Below are 24,932 nucleotides of genomic sequence, written 5' to 3' on the forward strand. Positions count from 1 at the left end.
TAAGTGTCAATCATCTGTCAAAGTGACCTACATAAGACAATGCCTCGAATTGTAAGGGACATAGTAAGAGAAAAAGTTTTCCATCGGTAACCTGGCACATGGCATCTATCGACAAGCTTTATCCGGGAGTCAATAATTGCTTCCAAGAGTGCAATGCTTTATCATTGCTCAGGCCAAAAAGAGGGCTGTCCCAAGTAACATGTATTATGCACCCCTCGTGACCAAATGAAAACATTTTGGGAACGCCTATTCTTACCAAGGTGTGCCCAAAGTGAATAAAGAACTTTAAACTTGACTGGCTAGCTAGCTCTTCGCCGACGTTCAAACGATGGATCGATCCCTCATGTCCAAGCTGGAGGATTTCACCCAGCTCAAGCCCCTGCATCCAGCTGCAGCCTTCGGCACCCATCTTCACAAGTAAGCCCTTCTTTTCTAATTACTACACTTGTCCTCGGAAGCAGCTTGTATGTCACACACACACACACACACACACACAGAGAGAGAGAGAGAGAGAGAGAGAGAGAGAGAGAGAGAGAGAGAGAGAGAGAGAGAGAGAGAGAGAGAGAGAATGCGTCCTTTGGTTGTATGCATTTGCGATAAATCTTACCATCGTGGAACAAACTGCTCTCTTGGAAATGCCCACTTTGTTGTAGTCACCTGCAATCTATCTAGTTAGATGTGGTCATGGTCCATGCATTGTTGGAATGGCTACGCTGCAGAAGCTTACACTTGTAAATTTTTTTGAGGTGCTATCAATGACTCCTGTGTATTTGTGTGTGCACGTTCACACTCATCGCTTGCTTGTAGGGTGCTTCTACTTGTGTAATGACTTCTTAACTCCAAGTTGACATTCTTAGAACTCACTTAGGTTTCCGATTCATTGAATTTATGGCACTAGCGGTAATTGTTTAGGATTTAAAAAAAAAGGAATCTTCATTTTGGCCCTAAATCTTGCCACAAGGTTTTTCCTTGTATCTCCAGGATCTTGCAAGGAATGAAGTAAGCAAGGGGGCCATTATTGTGTGCTCATGTGCTTCTTTCACCATGCACTACACCACTGTACACATACAATTTGTCACTATGCACTACATTTTGCCATCAATGGGGCCCCAAATCTGCCAGCAATACAATGATTTAGGGTCATAGGAGAGAGAGATGAAATAATTACCCGACCATCTTGCATTAACATTTCCCTGATACTATTGCCACACGCATCACACTGGACCACAAATGACTTTCTGAGATTTGGTAAGACAATTATTAGATCCGAAGTCATCTTTTCCTTTCAGATTCAAAGTTGAAATCTCTTTTTGTGTCCACTTGAACGTGACCTCTTTCTTTTGCAAAGCATGTAGGAGTGAAGCAATCTCGGCAACGTTCCCGATAAACCTTTTGTAGTAAGAGCATAAGCCCAAGAAGCTACGGACATCATGCACAGTCTTCTAATCTGGCCATATCTTGATTGCTTCAACCTTGGCAAGATCCATTCGGACACCATACTTTGACGCTATGTGGCCAAGAAAGTGAATCTCTTCCAAGAAGAACTCACTTATCTTAGGATTGACAAGCAACTTGTGATTGCGTAGCTCTTTGAAGACAATGGTCTAGTGACGCCTATTGTCACCAGCGTGTGACTACTATCTATCCTTTTTGTTGATTTCTTTCTTATTATCTATTTACTTTCACTTTTTGGAAACACCCCTCGGGAAATCTAACTGCCCTGCATTGCATAGCTAGTGTGGAACTGTCCAGAGGGAGTCCAGGCCTGAGGGCAAGAGAGCACTAAGGTTGGACAAGGACTATGGTTAGCCAAGTGGGGTCATTGACTAGCCAAAGTGGAATCCTTTGCTACAGAGGCTACATTTCAGTTCTGGATGTGGCCGCAGTGTACAAAGAGGGTCGGATGACCTAGAAAGATACAATGGCAGCATCTCCTAAAATTTAGGGAACTGCTATTTTGGGACCTGAAAATGTCTTCGCGTCATTACGTGCAGTTTGACATGGGGATCATTTTGTTACTCTGTGGCCAAGTCAACAGAGGCTGCAGGTGAGATATTTTTAGACCCGAGGGTCTAAAGCGGGAAAATGCACAAATGAGTGACACTTGGCACTCTGAGGCCAGTTTACTACTTATAGAGAAGGCAAAAACGTGATTTATAGCTGGGAGGCTCATTTTGCAAGTCTCTGTCACAGGTTAAGAGCTATGGAGTGCTTGCTTTCCCTCTTATGCACAGTGCGGTGCCAGGAGTGATGCCCTGCACGCTACGCACTGCCCTCTCTCTCCCCTTTGGCAGTATGTTATGCCCCTCTAGTGGGCTCTTCATTTGACCAATGTACAGTTGTGTGGGTTCATGCGCGATTGCCGAGGCAAGAGCCTCTTGCACAGGTACTGGATTAGCTAGCGGCTAATCCCCCCGCAGGTACAGGTGAATTCGGAGAGGTTTCACGCCAGAAATCTCGTCCGATTCAAAGGGCAAGTAGCCCTACAGGTGCGGGAGCTCGAGGACTTGCTAGGGATGCGACCGGCACGCAGAACGGAGCCCGAAACAGTGAATTACAGCCTGCTGTGTATTTTTGCAGGTTTAGGGTTTTGGCCCTAAACGGACCCTAATACCCCCAGGAGGTTCGGGGACGCAAGGGGACCGCTGTACAGGCGATCTGGCGCATTTTCAGGGCTGAAAACAGAGAATTCAGCGTGCTGCAGATTCTCGCCAGGTTTTGCAAAGTGCCCGTAGGCGTCGGGAAAGTCAGTCAATGCGTGGGAATACTGACCGTGAAGGGTTCTAGTACAGTTATGCTGCCGAAATCAGGCTGGAACAGTGGAAATTCAGCCGAGTTTGTGCGGGGCAGCTTGTAGGGAACCACAGCGTTTATTCCCTCTTTTGAACAATAAAGAAATACCGAAAGGGGCGCCTAAGTTAGGGGCCAATCTGGTGTCCGTCTACTCATACAGGTGCAATTTAGCAGCCTGTATCCCTCTCCCCTTTGATGTGTCTTGAAAGTACAGGTAAAATAGACGACTAATAATGGGTGAAAGCTAAATCAAGGTTTAAAGTAAAGTCTACCGCCCTTTTCGGATTGAACAGGCCGGTTTCATGGTTCCATCGACGGGATTAAATCACTTTTTCCCATAGAAGTGAGCCTTGGGCAGTTTTGGGCTTGAAGACACAGGGGATCATAGACGAGACACAGGGAATTGTAATTATGGCTGACAGACCAGATGATGTGACTGAAGAGGTTTCCTCTTCACAGGGTCAACAGACACATGAAGTGGGTGAGTCCTCAAGACCACCACAGACGGATGATGATATATTCAGGACCCAGTTGGCTACTGCTGTGGCTATGTTCACACAAGTAATGCAGAACCCAAGGTTTTTAGCCTTTCTGCAACCTCCTGTTCCGTCTCAGCAAGTTGGGTCACTGGATCATATTCAAAAGCCTGTTAAGGCTCGAACACAGGTGATTCATACCGCACAGTCAATGGAAACACCTGTACACTTGACGGAGAACATGCAGTCTCCACAACGTATGCCTAAGGTGCAAGAACAGGTGGCTGAGATGCCAGTTTTTCAAGCTGTACCAATTCAGCCCGCCACCTTTCAGCAGCCTATAGCTGGTTCTAATGGGCAGGGAAGCAACTTACAGGCTATGCAACAGGTCTTCCCACCACCTTCAGTACACCCTGGCTATTTTGGAGGTGGATCCGTATTCCAAAGCATGGCTGGTCATGCACCTGGAAATCAGTTTTATACGCCAGGAACAGTGTTTGCGGGTGCTCAAACGATGATGCCTAACCCCATGTACAGTGTCATGGGTATGCAACCAGGGTTTCAAAGCACTCAGGGCCAATTTGGGATGCCACAAGCAAATTTTGGTATGGCTGGAATTACAAATCAGCAGCCAAATATGGCATTTCCAGGTCAAGTTAATAGCGGCCAAGGAACACAGATGAACCCTATTAGTGTTCCCATGTTTCAGTCACTTCCATATGACAATTTAACGCCGCTGGAGAGGCCAACTCCGTACAAAGAAGGTGGCAAAGGTGTGTCATTCACGACCTTTACAGGGTTTGATGACAGGAAGAAGGCTCTTTCATTCCTCCAGCAGTTTGATAAGGCCTATGCAGGGGGAAACTTTACAGAGGCTTCAAAGGTCCGCAAGGCAGCCACTTTCTTGACAGGGAATGCGGGACAATGGTGGACAACTTTATTGCTTCAAGGGCAAGCTCCGTCCACATGGATTTACTTCAAGCAGATTTTTGCAGCAGCATGGTTATCTGATGATTTCGAAGCAGATGTCATGACAGAATGGCACCAGCTTAATGCTGCCACTTGCAGAAATCTGGATGATTACAATCGGAAGTTTTGGAAAGCTCTACTTCCAGTAACTTCCTATAGGTTTGTGCCATTGACAGAACAGATTGAAAAATACTGTTGTGGCCTACCCAAAGGATTGAGAAAATACTGCACGAAGACAAAAGTCACTACTTTGACGCAGCTCATCGAGGTAGCAAACACTGGCAATGGTTTGCTCAAGGGAGAAGATTGTGAATTTAACACTGGCGTCAAGGCAGGATCAGGCAAGAAAAATTCAGCCAAGAAGCACGTTCCCAATGAGGCTCCTAAAGGGACTCAGGAGTCAGCCAACGCAGGGAAAGACAAAGCTACGGCTGAATCAGAAAAAGGACCAGCAAAGAAATGGAAAAGACGTTTTCCTCGCAAGTCAGAAGAGCAAAAGAAGGTCCTGAGGACAGAGAACAAATGCTTTATATGTGAGCAGCCTGGCCACATTGCTTACAACTGTACTACAAAGAAAAGGCCAGCTGATTCTGAAGACAAGGAAGACAAGAAAGGAAAGAAGCCCATGGCTGGTCTAGTGCCAGATATGGTGGGCGACAAGCCAAATTCAGATGCAAGTGAGCTTTGCAGAGCATGGGGAAAGGTTAGGGATCAAACAGTGCTTATCTTCTTTGATCCAGGTGCCAAAGCCAACTTTATTTCCCCAGAATTGGCTTCAAAGTTGGGAATCAGACCTGAAGAGATGGGGTATACAGCAGAGGCAGGTTTGGCATGTCCTGGCCATACAGAGGCTGTGACACCCATCATTGGAAAGTTGCGTCTACATATCCAGTCCTATGTAGATGCTGAAGAATTTTACATCATGCCACTGGACGGATGTGATGTGTTGTTAGGTATTCCTTGGTTGTTTCGTGTACAGGGAATCATGGATGCCTACAACAAAAAGATCACTGTACAGAGCAGGGGAAAGACTCACATTCTGGATGTAAAGCTTAAAGGGGAGTCTATTCCTACTGTATCAGCTTCTGCTATTACTTCTGTAATGAAAAAGCATCTTTCTGCGTACTTGGTTTTTGCACGTGAAGTGTCAGATTGTGATGAATCAAATTTATCTGTGCTAGATAAAGAAAGGTCAATGTTTTTACAACAGTATAGTGACTGTTTTTCCGATTCATTACCGTCTCAATTACCGCCAGAGAGACCCGAGGACCATGCGATAGATTTGGTGCCAGGCAGTAGCCCACCAAATAAGCCTCCGTACAGGGTTAGTGCGGCTCAGCAGAAAGAGATAATGGGCCAAGTACAGGAGCTGTTAGAAAAAGGGCTGATTCAGCCCAGTTCATCTCCATTCTGTTCTCCAGTGTTGTTGGTGCAGAAAAAGGATGGCTCATGGCGTATGTGCATCGACTACCGTGCACTGAACAAGAATACCATCAAGAATAGGTTCCCTATACCTAGAATTGATGATATTATGGACAAATTAGAACGAGCAGCTATGTTTAGCAGGATAGATCTAAAGAGTGGGTACCATCAGATCCGCATTAGATCAGAGGATGTGCACAAGACTGCTTTTAGAACAACGTTTGGCCTTTACGAATTTTTAGTGATGCCCTTTGGTCTCACAAATGCTCCTGCTACGTTCAATAGGATGATGGACAGAATTTTCCGTCCACACCAGCAGTTTGTTGGTACATTCTTTGATGACATGATAGTCTACTCAAAGAATGAAGAGGAGCATAGGCATCACTTGGCCATTGTGTTCAAAGAGCTACGCAGTCATAGGTTGCTCATCAATGCAAAGAAAAGTGAGTTTTTTCTGGAAGAGATTCACTTTCTGGGACACATTGTCTCAAAGGATGGTGTCAAAATGGATCCTGCAAAAGTTGAAGCGATCAAGTCATGGCCAAATTTGAAGACGGTGCATGATGTCCGAAGCTTCTTGGGACTATGCTCCTATTACAGAAGGTTTATCCGAAATTTCGCTGAGATTGCTTCACCTTTACATGCTCTTCAAAAGAAGGCAGTCACCTTTAGATGGACACAAAAAGAGATTTCAGCTTTTAATCTCTTAAAGGAAAAGATGACTTCGGATCCAGTCATTGTGTTGCCAGATCTTAGGAAGTCATTTGTGGTCCAGTGTGATGCCTGCGGTAGTAGCATTGGTGCTGTGCTAATGCAAGATGGCAGGGTAGTAGCCTATGAGAGCAGAATTTTGCAAGGGCTAGAGATGACCATGCAGGTCTATGAGAAAGAGTTACTGGCTGTGATTCATGCGCTCTTAAGTTGGAAACACTACCTGCTAGGTGCAGATTTCGTTGTCCAAACGGACCATCAGACCTTGCGATACTTCTTGACACAAACAAAGTTATCTGAGAAGCATATGCGATGGGCAAATATCTTGTCCATGTTCCATTTTCAGATTGTGCATGTGGAAGGCAAGAAGAACGTTGTGGCCGATGCCTTGTCAAGGAAGCCACAAATTTCAGCTGTGTCGATTCCTTATCATCATGAACTTGATGATATGAGAGAACAGTATGCAAATGATGAAGATTTTGCAAGGGTCTTCGAGCAACTAATGGATGGACAACGTCATGAACACTATCTTCTTAAAGACGGGTTCATGATAATGCATGGCAGATTGTGTGTCACAAAGCCATTGCGACGCAAAGTTATGGAAGAGAGTCATGTCCCACCGTATGCAGGGCATCGTGGTATCGATGCTACAGTTAAAGCGGTAGAGACATTCTTCTATTGGCCTACATTGAGAAGGGATGTGGATGCCTTTGTGCGAGAATGCCTAATATGCCAAAAGGTCAAGTTTGACAGGCAAAAGGCACCAGGGTTATTGCAACCACTACCTATTCCAGATAAACCATGGGAAAGTATTGCTATGGATTTTATCTTTGATCTTCCAAGAACGCAGACAGGAAATGATGGTATTTGGACCATTATTTGCAGATTCAGCAAACAGGCTCATTTTATTCCTGTCAGGAAGAAGATAAAGCCAGATCAGATGGCACGCTTGTTTATGAGCAATATTTTCAAGTATCATGGCATGCCACAGTCGATTATTAGCGACCGTGATCCACGCATGACTAGTTTGTTCTGGAAAGGCTTGTTTGAGAATATGGGTACCACGCTCAAATTCTCTTCGTCATTTCATCCTCAAACAGATGGACAGTCAGAAGAGGCAAATTCTACTGTCCTAGATCTGCTGAAGTGCTATGTGTCAGAGCATAAAGGAAAGTGGGAGCAGTATTTGCCATTGGTGGAGTATGCATACAATAATACAGTGCATTCATCAACTGGCAAGGCACCTTTTGAGATAGTTGAAGGTGGCAAGAAAGTTCCTCCCATACTGCATACAAAGGACAAGATATTTGAAGCAGATAAGTATGTTCAAGACATGGATGAAATGTACAAGAAGGTCAAAGTGGCCTTAGAAAGGACTCAGGCAAAGCAAAAGAAAGCAGCTGATCGTCACCGTCGTGAAGTAGTATATTCACTTGGTGATTGGGTGCTTCTACGGTTTGAAAAGGCAAGGTTAAAGAAGATGAAGGGCAAGGAAAGAGTGTTTCCAAAGCTCAGCATGCGTTACTATGGGCCTTTTCAAGTATGCGACATAATCAGTGATGTTGCATATAGGCTGAAATTGCCTGACAGTTGGAAGATTCACAATGTGTTTCATGTGAGTCTTCTCAGACCCTATGTGGGTGATGTGCCAGAAGCTATTCCAGCTGAAGATCAGCCGGAAGTCGAGGAACTTGACGAGATCTTGCTCCCTGAACAGATTTTGGCACACAAAGAAAGGAAAGTGAAAGGCAAGGTTGCTAGGCGTTACTTGGTAAAGTTTAAAAACTATCCACCAATGGATGCTAAGTGGATGGAAGAAGGTGAACTTGCAGAGTCACCAACTGTGTTATCACTCTACCTGGAAGCCTTCGATTTGCAACCTACCTTGACCCCTTGAGTTTCAAAGCTAAATGGATTGTCAGTGTGACAATGGCTTTTGAAACAAATGATGTACATGGTATTTAAAGTGAGCTCAAATCAAATACCTGTTACATGAATGTTAGAGCTGTACAGATTGTCAGTTTGGCAATTGCTCTTATGGAATGTCCAAAAGTTTGGTTAGTGCTATAGAAGTGAGTATTTCTTGTCAGTCTGTCAAGGATACAGTGATTGCTTCTATTAAAGAGTACATGTGTAACTGCATTCTTAAACTGTCGGTTTGGGTATGCTCGAAAGTGTTACGGGATCCAACGTGTACTATAAGACAGTGGCAAAATGTGCAGCTACCATTTTGTCATTGGAAAGTTAGTGACTCAAAGCAATGGCAGAGTGCGAAGCTACCACTATGTCATTGGGACAGGGTTCACACGCAGGCAATACATGAGTCGACGAGGTGTTGAATACACCAGGGTTGACAATGAGCATGTATGTGTCGTATATGTGTCGACATGTGTTGAATACATCAGTGTTGACAGTAAGCATGGACGACATAGATGCAAACGAGGACGTTTGAGATTTCAAGAGGGGGGTATGTCACCAGCGTGTGACTACTATCTATCCTTTTTGTTGATTTCTTTCTTATTATCTATTTACTTTCACTTTTTGGAAACACCCCTCGGGAAATCTAACTGCCCTGCATTGCATAGCTAGTGTGGAACTGTCCAGAGGGAGTCCAGGCCTGAGGGCAAGAGAGCACTAAGGTTGGACAAGGACTATGGTTAGCCAAGTGGGGTCATTGACTAGCCAAAGTGGAATCCTTTGCTACAGAGGCTACATTTCAGTTCTGGATGTGGCCGCAGTGTACAAAGAGGGTCGGATGACCTAGAAAGATACAATGGCAGCATCTCCTAAAATTTAGGGAACTGCTATTTTGGGACCTGAAAATGTCTTCGCGTCATTACGTGCAGTTTGACATGGGGATCATTTTGTTACTCTGTGGCCAAGTCAACAGAGGCTGCAGGTGAGATATTTTTAGACCCGAGGGTCTAAAGCGGGAAAATGCACAAATGAGTGACACTTGGCACTCTGAGGCCAGTTTACTACTTATAGAGAAGGCAAAAACGTGATTTATAGCTGGGAGGCTCATTTTGCAAGTCTCTGTCACAGGTTAAGAGCTATGGAGTGCTTGCTTTCCCTCTTATGCACAGTGCGGTGCCAGGAGTGATGCCCTGCACGCTACGCACTGCCCTCTCTCTCCCCTTTGGCAGTATGTTATGCCCCTCTAGTGGGCTCTTCATTTGACCAATGTACAGTTGTGTGGGTTCATGCGCGATTGCCGAGGCAAGAGCCTCTTGCACAGGTACTGGATTAGCTAGCGGCTAATCCCCCCGCAGGTACAGGTGAATTCGGAGAGGTTTCACGCCAGAAATCTCGTCCGATTCAAAGGGCAAGTAGCCCTACAGGTGCGGGAGCTCGAGGACTTGCTAGGGATGCGACCGGCACGCAGAACGGAGCCCGAAACAGTGAATTACAGCCTGCTGTGTATTTTTGCAGGTTTAGGGTTTTGGCCCTAAACGGACCCTAATACCCCCAGGAGGTTCGGGGACGCAAGGGGACCGCTGTACAGGCGATCTGGCGCATTTTCAGGGCTGAAAACAGAGAATTCAGCGTGCTGCAGATTCTCGCCAGGTTTTGCAAAGTGCCCGTAGGCGTCGGGAAAGTCAGTCAATGCGTGGGAATACTGACCGTGAAGGGTTCTAGTACAGTTATGCTGCCGAAATCAGGCTGGAACAGTGGAAATTCAGCCGAGTTTGTGCGGGGCAGCTTGTAGGGAACCACAGCGTTTATTCCCTCTTTTGAACAATAAAGAAATACCGAAAGGGGCGCCTAAGTTAGGGGCCAATCTGGTGTCCGTCTACTCATACAGGTGCAATTTAGCAGCCTGTATCCCTCTCCCCTTTGATGTGTCTTGAAAGTACAGGTAAAATAGACGACTAATAATGGGTGAAAGCTAAATCAAGGTTTAAAGTAAAGTCTACCGCCCTTTTCGGATTGAACAGGCCGGTTTCACCTATGCTCCTCTTCATTCTTTGAGTAGACTATCATGTCGTCAAAGAATGTGCCGACCAACTTTTGATGTGGGCGGAAAATCCGATCCATCATCCTATTGAATGTAGCAAGAGCATTTGTAAGACCGAACCGCATCACTAGAACTCATACAGACCAAATGTCGTCCTAAACGCAGTCTTGTGCACATCCTCTTGCCTAATACGAATCTAATGGTACCCACTCTTAAGGTCTATCCGGTTGAAAATTGCAGCACCCTCTAGTCGGTCAAGAATATCATCAATCCTTGGAATAGGAAAGCTGTTCTTGATGGTATTCTTATTCAACGCACGGTAATATGCGCCACGAGCCATCCTTCTTTTGCACTAGAAACACTGGGGAGCAAAAGGGTGAAGAACTAGGCTGAATCAGCCCTTTCTCTAGCAGCTCCTCTACTTGGCCCATAATCTCTTTCTACTGAGCCGCACCAACCCTGTAGGGAGGCCTATTTGGCGGGCTACAACTTGGCACCAAATCTATCGCATGATCCTCAGGCCTCTTCGGCGGCAACTGAGACGGTAATGAATAAGAAAAACAGTCACTAAACTCTCGTAAAAATGCTGACCTTTCTTTATCTAAGACATATAAATTTGATTGACAATTATCTGAAACGTCACGTGCAAAAACCAAGTATGGAGAAAGATGATTCTTAATTATAGAAGCGATAGCCGAAGCAGACACAATAGGGACAGACTTCCCCTTTAAGCCTTACATCCAGGATATGAGTTTTGCCCCTATGCTGAAGGGTGATCTTTTTGTTAAGACATCCAGCACTCCATGTATATGGAACATCCACGGGATTTCCAACAGCGCATTGCATCCTTCCAGTGGAATGTTGTAAAATTTTTCTGTGTCCATATATGACTGAACATGCAGTCGCAGCTTTCCAATGATAGGCGTAACACCCTCTGAGTGGCTAGGACATGCCAACCCTGCCTCTGCTGTGTACCCCATCTCTTCAGCTTGATGGCCAACTCTGGTGAGATAAAGTTTGCTTTAGCACGTGGATCAAAGAAGATAAGTGTTGTCTGGTCTTTGACTTTACCCCATGCTCTGCATAATTCACTGACATCTGAACTTGGCCTATCACCTACCATATCTGACACTAGACCTGCTGTGGGTTTGGGCTTCTTGCCTTTCCTGTCCGCTTTGTTCTCTGAGTCAGCTGGCCTTCTTCTCTGGGGACAATTTGTAGCAAAATGGCCAGGCTGCTCGCATATAAAGCATTTGTTCTTAGCCATTAAAGCCTTCTTTTCCTTGAACGACTTGTGCACAAAATCTTTTTCTTAGCGTGTCCTTCATACGTCTCGGCTGAGTCCTTGCCTTTGTTTGCCTTTTCTGACCCCTCGGACGCTTCAATAGTCACTTTCGCAACAGGCTTCTTTGCTGAATTTTTCTTTTGTTGACGCCCTTGCACGTTGCCCTGAAACCCACTATTCTCTCCCTTCAACAAGGCAAGACGAGTGTTGGCAACTTCCATAAGCTGAGTGAGGGTAGCCACTTTGTTCTTTGTACAGTAATCTCAAAACCCTTTAGGCAACCCACAACAATACTTCTCAATCTGCTCTATCAGTGGCACAAACCTGTAGGAGGTTATTGAAAGTAACGCTTTACAAAATCTCTGATTGTACTCCTGTAGGCTCTTGCAAGTAGCGGCAGTGAGTTGGTGGCAGGTGCCAAATCTGTCATGACGTCGGCTTCAAATTCATTTAATAGCCACGCAGATGCAAACATTTGCTTGAAGTATACTCATGTGGCGGGTGCCTGTCCTTGCACCAACAATGTTGTCCACCATGTGAGCGCATCGCCTTTCAAGAAAGTGGCAACTTTCCTAACCTTGGAGGCGTGTAAAATTCCCCCCTGCATAAGCTGTATCAAACTTATGGAGGAAAGTAAGAGCCTTTGCCTTATCCTCAAAGCTGCTGAAAGTATCAAACTTTTTAGTTGCACCCCCTTCTTTGTATGCTTTGGGCTTTTCCAGTGCTCCCAATTGTCATAGGGAATGTGAGTGCGTGTGTGCGGAAGCGAGAGAGAGAGGAGAGAGAGGCATTAGCGTGGCAGGCTATCAGTACGTCATGACTACCATGAGCAGAAGACCCAATACACAATGAGTAGATGATGGAAGTGGGTACCCCCCTGGCCCCATAAATAGGTGCCCAAGGAGAGGTAGGGCAAGGCCTGATAAAATCCCCACGACCCAACAGAAAAATGATATGGAAATATATGTGGGCGCCTGGACAAAAGTGGGTGTTTGGCCCCAAACTCGGGCCACCGGACCAGGTACAACCTAGACTATGGGTGGCCAGCCTAGAGACATACTAGCCGTACAAGTATGCCCTAGACCTGTGAACCAACAGAGTGGTGTAAGTCTAACACCCCCTCTCAGCACCTGATGCTCAAGAAACCGCGTGAAGCCGAAGTTGTGAGGCAAATGATGAAGATGTCTGCTGTGATGTCCGCTGAAGGACAATACTCCATGAGTGTAGTAGCAGTCTGGGGTGTCCGAACCGCCGAGAGATCTCCATGGTAAAGTGCCGTCATGAGCATTGTGCAAACTGCTGTACTCCGCTAATGCAGTGTGAAGATACTGCGTGAAGGTCTCGAACTGAGTGTGAAAACAACTCCTTGTCGTAAAAGAAGTGCCAATAGACCTGCAAGTGTCCTGCCTAATAGGATCTGTGGTGTCTGTAGTCAAACCGTTTGGAGAAAATGGAGAGCCCAAGAACCATCAGTAGAGAGGAAGCGCTAGGGATCGAAGCAGGGGGAGAGAGAGAGCTCACGTTTTTGGGGAAAACTCAATAAGTGAGTTTTGACTCTAAAAAAACGTGTCCAGGTTCAATATAGGTTCATATTGAACCTGGACAAAGTATAAAAATGTACAAAAAGGGGTTATTTAGGCCTTTAACCCAACAACCTCCCACTTAAAGGCATAAATGACGCCTTTAAGTTAACCAACTCCCACCAGCTGTATGCAATGCTCATGTTGAGCCTTAGCAAGACTCTTGGTGAGAACATCTGCAGGGTTATCCTGTGTATGGATCTTAGTCAAGGTGACTAGACTATCCTCCAATACTTGTCGTATGAAGTGGTACCGCACATCTATGTGTTTGGTATGCGCATGAAACATGGCATTTTTGGCTAAATAGACAGCACTCTGGCTATCACAACCCAACACGGGTTTATGAGCAGGCATGCCAAGTTCTTTTGCAAGTTTGCCCAACCAAATGGCCTCCTTTGAAGCCTCTGTGGTTGAAATATATTCAGCCTCAGTAGTACTCAATGCCACAATTTTTTGCAACCTAGAACACCAAGAGACTGCACCACCAGCAATGGCAAATACACATCCACTGGCAGATTTCCTGGTATCCATGTCACCTGCCATGTCTGCATCACACAACTTCAAGTCACTTTTTCCATAACAAATACACTTTGATTGTGTACCTTTCAAATATCTCAGAATGCATTTGATAGCTTCCCAATGCGCTTTGCCAGGATTTGACATGTATCGACTAACAACTTCCAGTGCATAAGCAATGTCGGGACGAGTGGCAACCATAGCATACATAAGAGAACACAAGCTGATGCAGAAGGGATTCCCTTCATTGCTTTCAATGCCACCTCATCCTTTGGGCAATCTGCTTTGCTAAGCTTAGTGTATGGAGGTAAAGGTATCCCAAGAGACTTAGCATCAACCATATTAAATCTGTCAAGTACTTTTGTAATGTACCTTTCTTGAGATAAAAAACAGCAATTTCAGCTTTCCATCTCTTTTAATACGCATGCCCAAAATATGCTCTGCATCACCCAAATCCTTCATAGCAAATGCTGAATTTAGCTTACGTTTCAGAGCATCAAGACTAGTCTTATGTTTCCCGGCAAGCAGCATGTCATCAACATAGAGAACAAGTATGATGGGACTACCATCTTCATCCCTTTTCATATATAAACAATGATCTGCATGGCTGCGTTTAAAGCCTTGAGACAGCATAAAAGTGTCAAACTTCTTATACCACTGTCGTGATGATTGTCTCAAACCATACAGAGCCCTTTTCAATTTGCATACAAGTTCCTCGCGTGTAGGAACTACAAAACCTTCAGGCTGTTTCACGTATATGTCCTCTTCAATGTCACCATGCAAAAATGCTGTCTTTACATCCATTTGATTCAATTCCAAATCAAGCACCGCAACGAGAGCAAAAAGGACACGTAAAGTTGTAAGCTTTACAACAGGAGAAAAGATTTCTTGAAAATCAATTCCTTCTTTCTGTGCATATCCTTTTGCAACCAATCTTGCCTTGTACTTTGGTTTTTCATCCACTATCTTAATCTTGTATACCCATTTGTTAGGAAGAGCCTTTCTCCCTTTAGACAATGGCACAAGATCCCAAGTATCATTTGCATACAAGGATTTCATTTCCTCTTGCATCGCAAGCTCCCACTTACTGCTTGACTCACATGATTTGGTCTCTTTATATGTAAGAGGTTCACCCTCATCTGTCAACATTACATGATCCAAAGAGGGGTTAAATCGCTGCTGTTGCCTTCTCAAAGGAGTTGACCTGCGTACCCAATGATCTACATTCTCAGGTAACGGTTCTACTGTCACAAAGTGATGACGTGGCGGACAGCAGAAACCCTAATTTATGCCAGAAACCCTAAAATTCTTGCAAACCCTAATTTTTACCAAAAACCCTAAATTCCGGAAATCGCGGAGGCGGATTATTATTATTTTTTTTAAATTTTTTTTTTTGGAAAATGATGAGCGACGCGAATTTTGCTTTTGCTTTTTTTTATAAAAAAAAGAGAAAAGACTCTCTAGGAGAGAGAGAGAATTGATGCTTTTGATTTTAAAAGCTTTTGGGGCTCTGCTTTTGGGCATCCCTTGTAACCTTTATATTAGTGGTGAGGGCCTCACTTCTCAGGGCATCTGGACGTAGAGTCTGAGAGTGAAACCCTAACCGCTCTCTTGTACTTTGATGATTGATTAATATAAAAAGAAATACCGAAAGGGGCACTAGTCTTTGGGGCCAATATCTCTAGGCACGGAACTCCGCCGGGCCAGTGCAAATCTATTGTGATCTGTGAATTGTTTTGAAGTGGTTATTTGGTGCTGTCGCGGTTGATTCTTGACTTGGAGTGTCCAAGTCTGTTACAGTGGTATCAGAGCACGGCTGATTTCTCTTCTACGGGAAATCCGATCCCCGAATTTTTTTTTCCGTTGCACCTATGGCTTCAGGCAATGATCAATCGACTCCCTCTGCTTCTAGAGATGCGGGCTGGGATCACAACGAAGATTCAGGCAAAGAGTATGGCCCACCTTGGCCTACTTAGGCGGAGCGGCGAGAGATAGAGCTTCGCCAGTTGATCAGCGATGCAACAAAGATGATGCTCAATTTTGCCAAGGACCCGAAGATGGCAAAATATATGAACCAGACCTCTTTGGAAGAGGTACAGATGGAGTGGCAGAGAACCACAACACCACTCCCGAAACCCGCTCTCAAGAAACCTTCTGCCTCCAAGAAATATACGGAGAAGGAACTGGAGAACGTGGTTGATGCACGGATTGCTCAGCTTTTTGACACGCAAAATAAAGCCAAAAAGCACGGCAAAAAGCAGAAGAAAGGCACTAACTTCCCGGGATATTTGGGTCGTCGGTCGACATTTGACAAGGCAAAGAAATTGAAGAAGCACGTCAAGTTTGAAGACCTATCCAGTTCTTCTTCTTCTTCTTCTGACAGTTCTTCTAGCTCCTCGGATTCGAGCGAAGAAGACAGAAAAGGTAAAAAGCGAAGCAAGAAGCAACGCTTTGGAAAGGGAAAGAGAAAGGCAAAGAAGGCTAAATCTCGCCCAGAGACTGACAGTTCTACTGAGGACTCGTCTACAGACAACTCAGATTCCGATGACGGAAAGTTTTATGCGAACAAAAAGAATTTTTACAAAGCCAACCAGTATGACTTTCTCGAAGATAAAAGCAAGAAAGTCCGAGAGTTTAAGGAAGGTGGCCACTCGATCAAGTTTGATACTTTTCAGGATACTCAGATGCTTCGAAGGCTTTGTCTTTTATACAGCAGTTTGACATCGCTTTCGCGGGAGGACGCTATTCAGAGCACTCCAAGATTCGAAGAGCTGCCTCTTACTCTAAGGGGAATGCTCGTACTTGGTGGTCCACGCTTCTATTAAGCAAGACTGTGCCAGTTACATGGCTGAAATTCAAGAGGCTTTTTATTTCTTCTTGGTTGACTCAAGAGTTTGAGCGAGATATACGAGCTGCTTGGAACCATCTCCGGATGACCAAGAGCGATACAGTGAATTCTTATTGTGAAAGATTCTGGAGCTCTTTTCTACCCGCCTCTTCATTCAAGAAGATCTCGTTCAGAGAACAGATTGAGCGGTTTACCTTGAGTCTACCTACAGAGATCCGAGATCACTGCTTGGAACAGAAGTCAGCTTCTATTCAGGAGTTGATGAGTCATGCGAAGCGGGGCTTTGCCATTCACTTTGGCAGTTTGACCTACCCCACAGATAAGGCCATGACACAACGAGCCGAACAGACTTCTGGGAATGAAAATAGAAAGAAAAAGAGCAAGCCAGAGAAAAAGGATGCACAACCCAAGCTTACTCCTGAGGAGAGAGCTCGCTTCATCAGAGAGGGGAAGTGCTTTGGATGCGGGGAACATGGACATATTTCCGCAAAGTGCCCTGATAAGGCACAGAAAGAACAGAATGATAAAGACGACGACGGGTCTGAGAGTTCGAGAGCAGCTGAGGAATGTGGCAGAAAAGGCAGATAGAAAAGCAGAACTGGTACCACATGGCGTGGGACCTGCACCGAATCTAATGAATGAAAGTACAAACTTTGCCGCTTTCAGGGCAAAGCGAAGGATCAGGAAGCTCTTTTGAAGGAGCCAAGGCCAACTTCTTTTCACTTGGAATTGGCGGCTCGATTTGGAACTACGCCCGACAGACTGACGCCACAGGCGGAAGTACTTCGACTGGCACCCGGATGGGATGTTGCCATTACACCGAGCATTGGCAAACTTCGTTTGCAATGACAGGGGTGTTCAGGGCACGTGAGTGACGTTCTACTCGGGATCCCTTGGTACCACAAGAACTACGCCGTGGTTGACTACCGGGCCGAGAAAGCGACTTTGATAAATGAAGGGCTTAGAGATTGTACTTGATGAACTTCAGTTTTCTTACTCATTCTTTTGGGAGAACTGAACGATGGATAAAGGTTGAATATGTTTTGACCTGAAGAAAAGAACGCCAAGATTTTTTTCTCCACGCTCATGCCGATTGCTTTTGAGAGGGCCTGAAGATCATACCATTGATCTGATATCTGGAAGCACGCCACCGAATCGGCCACCTTATCGTGTGAGCCGAGTACAGAATGAAAAGATTATGAACTCAGTGAAAGACCTCTTGGAAAAGGGTCTTGTCCAGCTTAGTACTTCACCGTATTGCTCTCCAGTGTTGTTGGTTTTGAAGAAAGACAGATCTTGGAGAATGAGCATCGATTATAGCACTCTCAACGAAATCACCATCAAGAACAGATTTCCGATTCCTAGGATCGATGATATACTCGACAGGTTACAGGGATCCTCGTGCTTTAGCAGGATTGACTTGAAGAGTGGATATCATCAGATCAGGATAGCGCCAGGAGATGTCTACAAGACAGCTTTTCGGACGACTTTTGGGTTATTTGAGTTTTTGGTGATGCCTTTTGGCTTAACCAATGCTCCTGCGACATTTAACCGGATGATGGACAGGATTTTTCGAGAGTATAGGCTATTTGTTGGCACTTTCTTTGACGACATCATTGTTTTCTCCAAGAATGAGGCAGAACACAGAGATCATCTGCTTCAAGTCTTTCAGGCATTACGAGATCACACGTTAGTGATTAATGCAAAGAAAAGTGAATTTTTCCTACCAGAGATACACTTTTTGGGACACATTGTGTCAGCAGCAGGAGTGCAAATGGACCCGGCCAAGATAGAGACTATCCGTGATTGGCCCGATTTGAGGAATGTCCATGAAGCTAGAAGCTTCTTGGGACTGTGTTCGTACTACAGGCGGTTCATACGAAAGTTTTCAGATGTTGCTTCCCCTTTTGCATATCTTGACACAGAAAGGAGTACCCTTTTCGTGGGGACCCACAGAGGTGACTGCCTTTCGGACATTGAAAGAGAAATTGACTACGGGATCTATTTTGACTTTGCCGGACTTGCAGAAGTCATTTGAAGTATATTGTGATGCTTGTGGTCGTAGTTTGGGTGCGGTCTTGATGCAAGAAGGCCATGTCATAGCTTACGAGAGCCGTTTGTTCTCTAGGCCGGAGATGACAGCACAGATCTATGAGAAAGAGCTTTTGGCGGTTATCCATGCTCTTACTCAGTGGCGGCATTACCTACTCGGAGCGGATTTTACTGTCTTTACAGACCATCAGAGTTTGCGCTACTTCTTGTCACAGAAGCAGCTTTCGGAAAAGCAGATGCGGTGGGTGAACATCTTGTCACAGTTCCACTTCCAGATTGTCCATGTGCAGGGACAGAAGAATGTGGTGGCAGATGCTTTGTCTCGAAAACCGTTGGTTCTGGCTATTTCCGCGATACATCATAGGAGCTTCGAGGATATGGTCGATCAGTATGCCACAGATACAGATTTTGCAGATATTTTCACACGGATACGGGATGGGGAGATAGTAGCTGGATACTCCCTTCGGGAAGGCTACTTGATGAAAAAGACTATGTTGTGCGTTACACAGCCGTTGAGGAAAAAGGTTATGACTGATTGCCACTGTCCACCTTTTACGGGTCACCGCGGCATTGCTACCACCATGAAAGGGGTAGAGAGAGATTTCTTTTGGCGGAGACTGAAGAAGGATGTGGAAGAGTTTGTGCGCAGTTGCTTGGTATGCCAGAAGGTCAAGTTTGACAGGCATAAGGCACAGGGATTGTTACAGCCTTTACCCATACCCACCCGCCCCTGGGAAAATATTGAAATGGATTTCATTTTTTTTGATCTCCCGAGAACACAGAATGATCACGATGATTTTCCGATTACATGGCACGATTGTCTCCGACAAAGACCCCAGATTTATGAGTTTGTTTTGGAAGGCAATTTGAGAGAACATTGGCACGCAGTTGCAGTTCTCGTCATCGTTCCACTTGCAGACTGACGGGCAATTTGAGATTGCCAATTAAGTGATTTTAGATTTATTGAAGTCTTGTATCTCGGATCAGAAGACTCAATGGGAAAAGAACTTACCTTTGGTGGAATTTGCCTACAATAACACGATACACTCTTCGACGGGGAAGACGCCATGTGAGATTTTTGAAAGTGTTGTGAAGGTTCCATCCTTCCTGAGCATGAAGATTATATATTTGAAGCGGATGAATATTCGCGAGATTTGGATATGGCTTTTGCCAAGGTTCGCGAGACTTTGCAGGAGTCTCAAGAACGACAAAAAAAGGCAGCGGATCGCCATCGTCGCGACTTGAAACTGAAGGAGGATGATTGGGTGCTCTTACTTTTGAGAAGGCACGCCTAAGAAAGAAAAAGGGTAAGGAGAGGCTTTTTCCAAAGCTTAGTATGCGATACTACGGACCTTTCCAGATCACTGACAAGATAAATGATGTCTCCTTCCGATTGGAACTGCTAGATACTTGGAGGATTCATAATGCATTGCATGTGAGTCTCTTGAACCCTGTTAAGGGTGATGTGCCTGATGATGGGGAGCCTGATGAGCAACCCGCAGTGGAAGAAAACGAGGAGATCCTTGTTCCTGAACAGATTTTGGCACATAACGATACGAAGAAAGGTAAAGTCCGAAGGCGGTTCTTGGTTTAGTTCAAGAACTTTCCTGCATTTGATGCGAAGTGGATGGAGGAGGAGGACCTAGCAGATACTCCTCGGATTGTGAAACTTTACCTCGATGTTTTGGTTTAGCATAGTCTACTCCAAACGGAACCCAGAAACTCAGCTTGGCCGAAGATCTGGTGCAGTGGGATGCACAAGAGGGGAGTCACTCCGCTCCTTTGTCAACAGATGCCTCGATTTTGATACTAAAGTCACTGATGTCTCTTTGAGCTTCAGGGATACTGAGAGCTGACAGTATTCTGCTGGATGACTTTATGAAATGGAATTCCTGATTACGATACTGATTTGTTCTTGACTTCTTGTGAGTGCAGGAACTGATAGCCGAAATGACTGCAGCATTTTGGTCTGATTGATCTCGAATAGACATGGTTGCAATAGGGGTTAGTCAATCGGACATCGATGAGGTCCCGATTGGACCTAGATGTGATTGCTAGCTACATTGCCAATAAATCATGGTCTAAGATCCGAATGAATGTTGAATGTCATCTGATGTCCTGTGATGTCGTGTGATGTGACTGTCGATTTTGTACATGTGCTAGATGTGTGTTTCTAGTACGTAGGTACTAACAGTCAGTGTCTGCTAAGACGGTTTATGGCTTTTGTTGGTTTTGCAGGCGTAATCGCGGTCGATTACAATGCTTTCAAGAGGGGGATATGTCACAAAGTGATGACGTGGCGGACAGCAGAAACCCTAAAATTCCTGCAAACCCTAATTTTTGCCAAAAACCCTAAATTCCGGAAATCGCGGAGGCGGATTATTATTATTATTTTATTTTTTTTTGAAAATGATGAGCGACGCGAATTTTGCTTTTACTTTTTTTTATAAAAAAAAGAGAAAAGACTCTCTAGGAGAGAGAGAGAATTGATGCTTTTGATTTTAAAAGCTTTTGGGGCTCTGCTTTTGGGCATCCCTTGTAACCTTTAAATTAGTGGTGAGGGTCTCACTTCTCAGGGCATCTGGACGTAGAGTCTGAGAGTGAAACCCTAACCGCTCTCTTGTACTTTGATGATTGATTAATATAAAAAGAAATACCGAAAGGGGCACTAGTCTTTGGGGCCAATATCTCTAGGCACGGAACTCCGCCGGGCCAGTGCAAATCTATTGTGATCTGTGAATTGTTTTGAAGTGGTTATTTGGTGCTGTCGCGGTTGATTCTTGACTTGGAGTGTCCAAGTCTGTTACATCTACATCATAAGGCAACTCATTTTCAGCTCTATCATGCTACCAAAAATCATTTTCAGTCAGGTGGTTGTCCATCCTCATTAGGAGCATCAAAATCATGTCCTACCTCTTCTGGCTCAAGGTTAACCGGCTGATTATCAATTTTAGCTTGCGGTAATGCATCATGAGGCTCTTTTCCAACATCAATGGGCGGTACGGAAGGCTGAAATCTGACTGTTTTCTTGTCAGCATCAAATTTTGTAGCATTCTTAAGCAATTTTGCCTCATTGAACACTACATCTCGGCTACGTATTACCTTTCTAAACTGTGGTAACCACACTCTATAGCCCATTTCACTTTCTTCCCCATAACCTAGGAAAACTGCTTCAATGGACTTCATATCAAGCTTTGTTCTCAAGTCATTGCGTACATGAACAAAAGCTTCGTAGCCAAATACTCTCAAATGATCATAAGAGGCAGGTTTGCCAGACCAAACCTCCTCTGGAATGTCATTTTTCAGCGTACTATAGGAGAGTGATTGCAAATATGAAATGCAATTTTCAATGCCTCCCCCCAAAACTCTTTGGTAAAGATTAGCAATGGACAACATGCAACGCACTCTCTCGCATAAAGTACGATTATACCTCTCAGCCACACCATTAGAAGATGGATTATAAGGGACTGTCAACTCCCTTTTAATCCCATTTTCATCACAAAAACGCTGAAATTCAGCAGATACATTCTCTCCTCCATTATCAGATCTGAGACATTTAAGCTTAGTACTCTTTTGCGTAGTGACAAAAGCATGAAACTTCTTAAAAGCATTAAAAGTCTTCACTCTTACTTTTCAACAAATGCACCCATCCTTTCCTAGTACAATCATCAATGAATGTAACAAAATACAATCCATCACCAAAAGACTTAACAGGCATAGTGCATACATCGGAGTGAATAAGATCGAGAGGATTAGCTTTGCGAGAGACACCAAAGTAATAAGAAGATTTCTTTTGCTTTCCATAAAGACAATCGTTACAAAAATCCAAGTTTTTGCCTTTTACATCAACCCTCTTCAGAGAGGAAAGCACATCAATACCCTTTTGGCTCATATGGCCGAGTCTCTTATGCCACAATTCCATGTGTGAAGCAACTTCAGCAACAGCAAGAAACTTGCCAGGCAAAGCTTTGCATCGAATATAGTACAAAGTACCTCTTTTAGACCCTTTTGCAACAAGCATAGAGCCCTTAAGCAACTTCTATGAACCCCCAGCAAAGATGGCAGTATAACCATGTGCATCTAACTGACCAACAGATAGCAAACTTTTCTTAATGCCTGATATAAACCTGATATCATTCAACACAAGCTCTTGATCAATGTTAAGAGCCAAACGCATAGTACCGATTCCCTCAATATTGCAAGCAAAATTATCACCAAGGTACACCTTGTCATAATTGCCTGCAGCATATGTAGCAAAACACTCCAAAGATGGAGTCACATGGAATGAAGCACCAGAATCCACTATCCATGACTGGGATAGGCCATCATTAGCACTGAGCAATGCATCAATGACATCTTTCTTCGAGATAAGCATGTCTTCTGCATTAGCTATCACCAAATCTGAGGGGCATGAAGCCGCAACCAAGATTTCCTTAACGTCTGACAACTCCTCAATGACCACACTAGAGGGTATATTTGCATTCTCAGCATCCCTAGAGGAATCGCCTGTTGATTTTTCCCCTTTCTTCTCATCTTTCTTCTTCTTATCTTGCGTTTCCTTCTTCCTTTCCTGCTCTTTCTTGAAATACCTGCAATCGGGTTTCTTGTGACCCTTTCTGCCACATTGATAACAAGTGACATCCTTATCCTTTGTCTTGCTCTTACTTCTATTTTGAGTCTTGTTGCCCGCATCACGCTTTTGATTACTACCTCTTGCATTGTAGGCAAAACTGCCACCTTCCCCACTAGACTTGCGTCTAATCTCTTCATTGAGAATAGACCCTCTCACACCATCATACGTGAGGGTGGGACTGTTGCTTAAAGAGAGAACCAAGGTTTCGCAAGTATCTGACAATGTCATAAGCAAGAAAATAGCTTTCAGCTCATCATCGAATTGCTGAAGCCCACTGTCCTGCAACTGACTCAACACACTTGTAAAAGCACTCAAATGCTCAGAAGCTGACTTCGAGTCATCAAGTTGCATATTCACCAACTTTCGCATCAAATGCACCTGGATCACAGGCGTAAGCTTTAAGCTTTAGACTTAAGCTTTTCATAATTGGACTTAAGCTTTTGCCATATTGCATAAGCAGAGTCCAAACGCTTGATGTCCGTCAAAATGTCATCATTGATAGCCATTTTGATGTAAGCCATAGCCTTCTTATTCAACCTGGCCCCCTCTTCGTCAGACAAACTTGGTGGCTTATTCTCTTCCAATGCATCTTCACAATCCTTTAAGAAAAGGATACCTTGCATGCGTTCTTGCTAGAGGTCGAAGCCTTGACCATCGGACCGTTTGATTTCCATCAAACTTTTAGTGTCAGATGCGGAAGAGGAAGAAGACATTTTAATTCAACCACAAGTGTATATACAAGAGAGATGCAATAGGCTGAAAATTTCAGCAAATAGGAGCAACCACAAGACTTTGCATACGATAGACCACAATTTCTTTACATGAAACTGTTCAAATCTGAAATTTCAGCTGAAAAGTGCAATTTCAAGCACCTATACTCAGCTTTTCACTCAATTTGTCGCGACAAACATCAATACATGTGATCCCACAACTTTGGTACACCTGCGTATTGTTGTTTTGATCTGTTATAACTTGTAAATCACCTGTTTTGACCTAAAAACAACCTGTTTTGGATTGTTTTAGTGACCCGTTCGACTCCGGAATCGAGGGGCTTCGCGATGGAAGCGAAATTGATCGCGAGAGAGCAATTTTAACTTGCTGTCTAGCAGACTGCGCAGGGCTGTTTTGAAACCTTAGGGCTCTGATACCAGTTGAAAGTGCGAAGCAGAAGGTACCGGTAGGTGCCCGTCGCGATGTAGTGCAGGATTGGGGTAAGAAACAGGAGGCGGAGTGCAGCAGAGAGGAAGCGCTAGGGATCGAAGCAGGGAGAGAGAGAGAGCTCACGTGTTTGGGGAAAACTCAATAAGTGAGTTTTGGGTTTTCCCACTTTTATTATAAGTGACTTTAAAAAAATGTGTCCAAGTTCAATATGAACCTGGACAAAGTATAGAAATGTACAAAAAGGGGTTATTTAGGCCTTTAACCCAACAAGGAGAAGACCCAATACACAAAGAGTAGATGATGGAAGTGGGTACCCCCTTGGTCCCATAAATAGGCGCCTAAGGGGAGGTAGGGCAAGGCCTGATATAAATCCCCACGACCTATCAGAAAAATGATTTATGGAAATATGCGGCACCCGGACAGAAGTGGGCGGCCGGACCAGGTACAACCTAGACTGTGGGTGGCCAGCCCGGAGACGTACTAGCCGTACGAGTATGCCCTAGACCTATGAAGCAGCAAAGTGGTGTT

General features: G+C 44.5%; 1 protein-coding gene across 1 annotated transcript in view; it reads left to right on the forward strand.

Annotated features, from left to right (window-relative positions):
* Window positions 1–225: 225 nt before the first annotated feature.
* Window positions 226–24,932, forward strand: part of LOC147429977 (uncharacterized) — a 61,741-nt gene continuing 37,034 nt past the window's right edge. Inside the window, exon 1 of the mRNA XM_086496163.1 lies at window positions 226–417. Within this exon, the coding sequence (XP_086352289.1) occupies window positions 329–417 (89 nt within the window). The 5' untranslated portion in view covers window positions 226–328. The remainder of the gene's footprint in view (window positions 418–24,932) is intronic.

The sequence above is a fragment of the Adiantum capillus-veneris genome, chromosome 22, assembly GCF_014529385.1.
Source record: "Adiantum capillus-veneris isolate H3 chromosome 22, ASM1452938v2, whole genome shotgun sequence".
Lineage (NCBI taxonomy): Eukaryota > Viridiplantae > Streptophyta > Polypodiopsida > Polypodiales > Pteridaceae > Adiantum > Adiantum capillus-veneris.